This window comes from Spea bombifrons, chromosome 4 (genome assembly GCF_027358695.1).
Source record: "Spea bombifrons isolate aSpeBom1 chromosome 4, aSpeBom1.2.pri, whole genome shotgun sequence".
Classification (NCBI taxonomy): Eukaryota; Metazoa; Chordata; class Amphibia; order Anura; family Pelobatidae; genus Spea; species Spea bombifrons.
In genome coordinates this window covers 36,025,871-36,035,006 of record NC_071090.1, presented here as the reverse complement: position 1 = coordinate 36,035,006, position 9,136 = coordinate 36,025,871, and the positions used below count along the sequence as shown (strand labels likewise).

General features: G+C 40.8%; 1 protein-coding gene across 1 annotated transcript; it reads right to left on the bottom strand.

Annotated features, from left to right (window-relative positions):
* Positions 1 to 2,885: 2,885 nt before the first annotated feature.
* On the bottom strand, positions 2,886 to 9,095 carry RAB24 (RAB24, member RAS oncogene family). Its single transcript, XM_053461888.1, has 9 exons — positions 8,992 to 9,095; positions 8,188 to 8,385; positions 7,625 to 7,693; positions 7,375 to 7,453; positions 6,916 to 6,983; positions 6,731 to 6,830; positions 4,981 to 5,031; positions 3,588 to 3,650; positions 2,886 to 3,237 (listed from the first exon to the last, which is right to left on the bottom strand). Exons 2-9 carry the CDS (start codon positions 8,302 to 8,304, stop codon positions 3,173 to 3,175), a joined length of 612 nt encoding a protein of 203 aa, XP_053317863.1. The 5' UTR covers positions 8,305 to 8,385; positions 8,992 to 9,095; the 3' UTR covers positions 2,886 to 3,172.
* Between the last annotated feature and the right edge of the window lie 41 nt (positions 9,096 to 9,136).

The window sequence follows — 9,136 nt, the reverse complement described above, 5'->3', positions numbered from 1 at the left end:
TGGGGGGTTTTATGCCAGTTCGATCATAACATGTCATATTCGCTTTGCGCTCAGTATGAGGCTTGCACTATAGCAATATGATTAATCATGGCACTGAAAAGCAATACAGCAAGAGAAAATACACACTAGGCTCTATAGGTTTTATATTCTGTAGTGTGTAGTATAGGTATAAAGATCTTTTGTTGCTTCCACTGCTGGTGAATACTCATCTTCTGTGTATTCCTGCTGAGACCGCACCATCCCAGCAGATGGCCTGTTCCGTATGTCCTTTTACATTTGGGAAAACATACCGGTATTTTAGCCCCTGCCTAATTTTAGAAGGTAATGTTTGAAGTTTCACGTGAGCGTATTACAGCTTTTCCATCCACAAACGCAGGTGCTATCAGACTCTGGTATATTGAAGCTTTCGGCTATGTATCTGCCACCTTTCTGCCTGCGTGGCAGGGGGTTATTATATATTTAATATAGGGGCTCACAGTCCATAATTTAAAGAGGAGGCAAGTATGACACTTTTTTTTTGTTTGTGTGTGTGGTTTGGGATTTTTTTTTCACACTTTTTTTTTTGTTTTTTTTTTTTACTATTTTCAGTCTGTATCTAGGTTTTTGCATTTCCTATCACTAAAGGGATGAATGCCCATTCTACAATTATGTACTGTAATTCTTTGTATATAGACAAAAACAAAGTACTGTAAAGTTTAACTTTACTCCTGTCCTCTGTTACTCCTGTCTTTTTTGTAGAGTCTGTGGCTATGAGTGATGTAAGGAGTGTGTGAGGCTGTCTCAAACAGTACTTTGAGTATTGAAGAAGTGTGACTGGAGTGGCCCTACCGCAACAGCCCTAACACCGAGTTTACAGATTTTACTGTTGAAGTAGTTTTGGGAGATTCTTTACAAGTCTCTCAGGTCCAGACAGCCTTCAAACAAAGAATGCCTAATAAAGTTATTGGTATTTTAAAATACATTCTATAAACACAAAAAAATAAAGTACTCTCCCTCCTCCATGGGCAGATTATCCCTGCCATTGATTGGCTGCTTAATGCATCTAACCAATGACAGGAAAGTGCTTTCCCCACATCGATCGCATTGGGGCATTTATCTGGACTCCAGCTCTTTGCTTTGCTGAACCCATCTTATTGCTCATGCTATATGATATACTAACTCCCGGTTAGTGCGGGTACGGGCTCAGCAATGTGCTTACAACAGCTAGTATGTCCCTTAAACTACTGTGTACTGCTATCAGACAATATTATTTGAACAGCACAGATTACCTGTTTTTTTTTTAAGTATTTTGGTGTTTAAAGAAATAGGACTCCATGCTCCGGTTCTAATGCCCTACGTGTGTATATACGCTGTGTGTCTGATTCTGTGTGTGTGTGTGTGCGGAATAAGGTAGAACTGGCTGTGGCCTCTTAACATAACGCACAAAAGCCAAGAAGAGGAACACTTGTCAAGTTTGGAAAGTCTGAAAATCCATTAGCTGTGTTTGCCAAAAAGACTGTTCTTCCACTGGTTTTGCCGCAGTTAAAAACAAAATCTGGTTAAATACTCAGAGTATAATTTCTTTATGTAAATTCACAATCTCTTCTGTGACCGGGAAGTTTCGTTCTTCCCCGGTCCCTTATCGAATTTTAAGAGAAGCTTGAACACATGAAATGCTTATACACCGTATATTATATGGACAAAAGTATTGGGACTAATGACCATTAAACCAACAGAGACCTTTATGATGTCCCATTCTAAATACACAAACATTAATAGAGCTGCGAGGTGAGGGAGGCCACGCAACTATATAACAGCTTCCACTCTTCTGGGAAGGCTTTCCACAAGCTTTTGGAGTGTTTCTGTATGAATCTTTGCCCATTCATCCAGTAGAGCATTTGCAAGATCACGCACTGATGTTGGAAGAGAAGACCCGGCTCGCAGTCTCCATTCCAGTTCGTCCCAAAGGTGTTTGATGAGGTTGAGGTCAGGGCTCTGTGCGGGACAGTCAAGTTCTTCCACACCAAACTCATCCAACCATGTGTTTTATGGATCTTGCATTGCGCACTGGGGGAAATGGAAAAGGGCCTTCCCCTCAGCGCTCGGTGACCCCCCCTCCGTGACTTCACGTAGTTGTTGCTGTTCCTAAATGCTCCTGCTTTCCAATAATACCACTATTATAACATTTCACCAACTGACTTGCAAAGGTGGCATCTTATTGATTGAAACACCTGAATTTAATAATCAAGAGGGGTGTCCCAATACTTTTGTCCATATAGAGTATTGATATAACTTTTCCTTTTAATTCACTTATTGCCACATCACCAATGATATACGCCAAAGACTGGAGTTTTTGGCGTTGTTTAACCACAACCTTCTCCCATGAAGTGCTCTTTATTCAACGAAGACCCAACGGGACCATTACATTCCAAAGAAACGCTTGGCTTTCTGCTTGCTTAAGCAAAACAAAAGCTGAACTTGCAACAAACTTTTCTCTTCCACAAAAACATAATCAGGAAAAAAATCCTTGCATGAATATCCTCGACTTTAAAATAGTTATATTTCATGTACTTTCTTCCTACCTTGGTATTGTTTTTACTATGGGCAAAAGTTCTCCCGATGTTCTGCCGTTTCTTGTTCAATGGGAGCAATTGTACACAGATTGCCACGGGCTAGCCAGCAGTGCCCTGGCTCATGTGTCTCTGATAACATTCCTTTAAACGCTGATGCTCCCCCTCCAGAAATGCCTTAAGTAGTTAAATACAACGCCTGATGAGTATTATTTATCTGCATGAAACATTCAGATGGTGAACCTAGACTTACACAACCCATGCCACGTTTATCGTGTAGTTACAGCTGCAGACCTGCCGACATGATCCTTAGGTGCCTTTTTTTTTTAATTGATAAACTCATTACCATCTATTTTATTTTGGAACTGACATCACACAAAATAGTCAAAGATTAAACTTTATACAGCCTTCGGGTTCAGTGTAAGCCTTGTGGTAGATAAGGAATCTTCTCTGCCTCGTCACATGAAGCGCGTTATATACAACAGTCTGCTTCTCCCCAATACGTACGTGAAAGGATGTCATGTGACAATAGCTCTAAAGTCACTGCAACAATTTGTAGGGAAAACATCTAAAAAGTAGTCCCAGAAGAACGTGGAGGCCTTGGCACTTAGTATGGGATTTCCCTAGTGTTGGCAGCATAGGTATGATGTGGCATTTCTCCTCTGACCCAAATCCACTCCTTTTGGCTCTGTGGAGGAAAATCATCATTGTCAATGTATGGCTTTGTCTTAGTCTACCACTTCTAGTTTTGTCATCCTCCTTGAATATATGTATTTGAAGAAACTCTGCATATAAATGTTTTATTTATATAACGCCAACAATTTACACAAACCCCTTAACAACACGGCTAGCAATGAATTCAGATGGTTTTACACTTTGAACTGAAGTCCGCTTTTAGTTTTATGCCTTCGTTTGGGAGGTGGATTCTCTACCCATCCCAAGGCTTTGAATGCCTCGCATATGCGATTTGTTTTGTGGTTTTTAATATGCTTATTTGATGTAGAGGACAAGGTGAGCCCCTCTGTGTAATCCACTCACCTGTTACAACCTGAAAGTCGTTATAGTTCACAAAGTCTTCAGCCACCTTCTGGAACAGCTCATCTGGAGAAAAGATCATCAGTAGCTGTATGTTATTAGCATTACTGAAGCATAGCGGCATCACTTCTTATTAATGCAACCTTAGTCATGTTCAGTCGGGAAAAAAATGGACATCTGCAGGAGTTCCTATAAGCGTTCCTTCAAAACGATCAACAATACTACCACCAAAATACTTTGTGCCCAAATCATTTTACTTTTTAAATAAATGCCAAATTAGAAATGAAAGTTCCATTAACTAGCAATAAAGAGGCATTTGATCTTGCCATTTATGTGATGCACAAAAAAGGACCTAGTTTGAACAGTAGATTAAAAGGTTTCTGGTGGAACCATAGACAGCAGATCCGGACTGCCACGCTTTACAGAGATATCACCCTAAAACATATCCCAGGTATCCTGAATGTATTCTGCCATATAAAGCGTATTTACAGAGAGAATGTTATACTTGGAGAGTAATCACTGAAAATTAAAAACTAAACATGGCTTTCTTCTTCCCAACATGAGTGATTTGATACACAATCCCTTAATCCTGTGTTGCTCTCTCTTGTACGGAGATGTTGTGCTGATAACATGTAACTTTACTCCGTAAATCACTGTGTGGTCAGTCATGTGATGGTGCTTCTGCTCCATGCATGCAAACAAAGCAAAGCACACCAAGTCCTTATGTTTCCATCCACTGTTAAGCACAAGAATCCACTTTGGAAACAATACATGGGTAGACACATTTTTCCAGTGCAGTGTTTTGAGTGGAAACAAGGTTTGTTTTTGAAACAGTTTAAAAAGTAAGGCTCGCATCAAGAATAAAGTGTATTTTTAACTCAAGATTTATTGTATGTTTTGGGGAAATGGGCAAAGGACAACTAAAATAAACCTATTACTGCTTATTTTTTTCCCTGATGTTCCTGCGTGCGAGGTCACCAAAGGGGTCTTCCTCAAACTTCCTGTTCTCTGTCCTGGCTCAATGACTTTGAAGGTCATCTTGATTAAATGTAACACACTTAGGTAACGCTCTATGGCAGGGTATGATGCAGAATTCAATATTCTTTGAAAGCAGACTTAAGGGTTCCCCTCCCTTTGGTTCCCATTAAATAATGACAGCTCTCAAGGTGTTGTCTAACCACAACTCTTGGTACTTGATACTCAAGCCAGCGACTATGAGACAGCTCCTTACGATGGGGAAGGTGCACTGGAGGTTTCTATGTACTTATATCAGGGTGATTCCAATACAGTCCTCAAGGTGTTTTGTTGTTTTTTTTTTAACCAGGCATTTTCCCCATTGCTGAGGACTGAGCTGGTTCTGTCACTATAAAGCATAAATACACAAACATTTACTCACCGACACTTTGGCCAGTTTTACTAGATGTTTCACACACATGAGCCTTAATCTCTGTTGAAGAAAGCACATGGAATGCGGAGTTAGATAAAAACTTCTTGAAGCATTGTACATTTCAAACATTGTTGTGTCTATATTACGGCATTCTCAAAAGGATACATCTTGTAAATCTAATAGCCAAGGTAATGAGGATTTATCTGGTTTCTAAGTAAAATCAGCACTGCTCAGAGCTACTAGGCTGCCAGCATTGGGAAGGAGGGCAGGTACGTCCATAGGCCACTGCCATTAACCTGACCACCGCGGATACCAAAATCTCATAGGAACCTTTATTGTCAACAAATCAAGTCCCTTCATGGACTGTGTGGTCAGTACAAGAGAGCGGAAGGACTAACCATTCAGTGGACTAGGAGTCAATACTAGGAATACAATAGAGAAAAGCTGTATAACATGTCTGCTGGTGATTAAGTCACACTGTGGTTACAGCCTCACACTCTCCCCAGAAGGAAACCGACAACAGATCACAATATGATGACACCATACTGTCAATATGTAATAAAAGAGAATTGGCATTTCATCATAATGCCCCTTTACCCCAGCCCGTAAGGCACTGGAGTATTCTTTTATCTGTAGTCCCAAACTATATTTAAACAAGTGTGCTTAGATGATGTTCACTCTCTGGGATGTTCAACAAATTCATCGTTCTTTAATTTTTTTTTTTTTAATAACACACACACTTTTAAGAAGGTTTCCAGTTTCTATGGCAACAACTTAGCTGCCAATAAAGGATTCCCCAAAATACAAATTATTATGTTTCTTATGGTGCATTTAGTTACAAAAAGTGTTGTACTCAGCAAAGGTAGATGGAACAGCAGCTTTTACTTCTACATCATGGTTGTCACATTACTGCTGTCCAATGTCTTAACGTGTATGCCTGCATTCCGTTAAGAAGCATAGCCTTGGAAGCTTCATACCCTTAATGGGCCATTAATAATGCATTGTCCGAGGGTTTCTTGGATGGACACTAATGGTATACACATAGAGTCTCCATGTTACATAGGCATACATTTCACCTTCAACATAGAGAAATGACTGGCGTGTGCTATAGGAGACATGTTTAAAAGACCAATTTGGTATCAGTAATCTGCTTCTTGTACCTCTAATATTTTGTTGTAAACAGAAATGCCATAAAGCAAACCTACTGTAAGTTTAATACAAGTCACAAATGATTTTATGCTATTGGGACAGACTATGAGCGGTATATCAGCACCCATAACGAATGGTTATCAAGCAGCACGAGAATACGGGAAACAGTAATCTCTGACCTTTCAGAAACGTTGCTGTTAAAACCCTAAACATGCTTGTTTCACCAGTACAAGCAGGAAGTGTGCATGCAGCATTCCAATTGTATTAAACTTCCTGAAACATCCTGTCCTTTCTAGAATAACTGAATACATGCAACACTAAAAGCTAAAGTGTCCCTATGAGCTTTGGTATAATATAACTTTAATGTTAATCCTTGGGAGCACTTTCCACCCATGCACACGGGGGTCTCGTGAGACCCCAGCCATCAGTGTTCGCTAAGCCAGTGCTGGAGCTGACTGGGGGTAAGTATATCACACGCAAGGAGATGTGTTTGACCCAAAGACACCTCCTTCACAGGAAGTTAAAGGGACCTCTCAGCTATAGCATACGCTAAAGTGGACCGGAGTGTCCATTTATGAAATGAGAACGTTTTCCAAGGTAGACCACCTACCATCCGCATAATCCTGCACATCATGGAAGTCAACCTGGCGCAGGCTTCTGTCGTTTTCCACCAGGTCGCTCTTGGTGCCGCAGATGTATATCCGACAGTGCTAGCAGCAGAAAAGGGCCAGTTATTACAAGGGAATGAGATGGCTTTGGTTACCCTGGCAATATACAATAGTCATAAAGACTGACCTCCTCAAAGTTTTGCAGTTCATTCACCCAGAACTTCACTCGATCGAAGCTGCTGCTGTCTGTGAGGTCTACATGACAAAAGAACATTGTATTTTAGCAGGGAGAACCGCATCTCGGAGGACCTCCAAAATGGTAACAGGTCGCTTTAACGTGCAATGATCTGAAGATCACATATTTTCAATGAATGTTTAAATCAAGATATTTATGTATCTACAATTGTAGTGGATCCCTTAAGACTAGTTGGGCCAACTAGAAACCATGATAAAAAAATTCATAATGTATTTTCACCCTCAATGCTTTACAAAACTTTCTGGCGGCAACCAGAACTCTCGGGAATTTCAAGTTTGTTGCCGCAGACGTTAATTATAGAAAGAAATTCCGAATTTCAGCTCAAATACATAACAAAGTTTGAAAATCCTTGTTTTGTGGATTCACCTCTCAGTCGGGAAGGTTCCTTACCATAACATACTATAGCAGCTTTGGCACCTCGGTAGTATATTCGGCTCATGGCTTCATAGCGTTCAGAGCCAGCAGTGTCCTTATAAGAGACAACACAAACATAATCATTATTATACAAATATACACATATAACAAAACAAGCACATAAGCCCAGCACGTAACACAATGTTCGATGATCCTTCTTTACCATCCAAAAGCTTCACTTATTATGTCTCATCGTACCAAACACGATAATATGCATGTTCCTCACCCAGATTCCCAGAGTAACATTACGCCCTTTCACATTCATAGCTTTGGCAACAAACGCAGCTCCGATAGTCTGAAACAAAAAGAAAAATTAACACAGAATTGTAAACATCACTTAAAGTCATGACTTAAAGCTGGGAGCTTTCATGGTGCCTCCTATATATCATGGAAGCAACGACCCAAATAATGAAGGATGTATAACTAGCTTATGTTTGTGTAGAAACTTACAAATACCCCATAGTTTTATTTTGTATTTATTTTTTTGCCTCCTGTACGTTATTCATTATTAAAACGACATAAAAGTTTAGTAGACCCCGAGAAATTAGACACTATTTGCAGGGTTGTTAAATGAGCTATGGAACTGCTCCAGTTAGTGGTCAGATCCACTTTTAATATTAAAATTATAATTTAAGTTACTTTATGTGAAACTAAATATTTTACACATACATGCCATACACAACAATGCTTAACTTTCTTTATAAGCTAATTCTACACTTCATGTATGATGACCAGCTATTGGAAGATAGTAGAAGTGTGGCGTATGTAGAACACAAATAATGCTCTCACATTCTGGTACGGTCCCTGCAGAAAGCGGTGGTGCACATATCGCTCAACCAGGCTGGTCTTCCCCACCGCCTCCTTTCCCAGCATCACTACTTTGACATCAACCCGCTGGCCACTCATGCTGAGCTGTCACCCGAGCGCTGTCCCCGGGATCAGCAAGTGCAATCCTCCGAGATGGTGTGCGATCAGGAGAATCCTCATCTGCCGGACAAACAAGAGTTATGGTGTGCCGAGTACACATACCGGTTCACATTTTTTTAATATACGCCTTAAGTTATTAATCATTATTAATCACAGTGGCCTTGGAAAGGCTTCTGCACCACAAAGAGCTCAGCAACGCCATTGTCATTATTTTCATCGCTCTAATTGCATGTTTTCAAACTCAGGGCATTCCATGTGAATGATGAGTGCACTGGGGCATCTCTTCCTCATATCCTGTTTTCAGGGACACTTCTATGTCATCAGGAAGATCCTGGAAAACAAGCCCTTTGCCTTCACCCACAAAGGAAAGGTAAGGCTTCTATGTTGGTTTCATTGAATCCAGTATCCTATAGATCCTTGGGTAATTCGTCACATATATGTATATATGTATCCAACAGAACACATCAGGTGGCTAGTGTCGTGATCTTTTGTATGCCGCACACACAGAGCCACCTATGTGACAGGGATATGCCATAAACAATGTAATCAATTACACACAACATAATAAATATTATACACAGACCCATACAGCCATAATAAAGAGACACCGGCAGTCCGCCCGCCGCACACCCGCCCAGTACCAGTTTATAACCCCGGGACACTCACCCCTCTCCGTAGATCTCTATTGCACCGGCCCCCGTCTCATTGTGTATCCTGTCCGCGAAGCGGCCTCCCAGAAGCGTCACAGGTCAGCCGGGACTCCACCCCCATGAACAGAAGGACACGCCCCACAACGTCACCTGACTGCCCT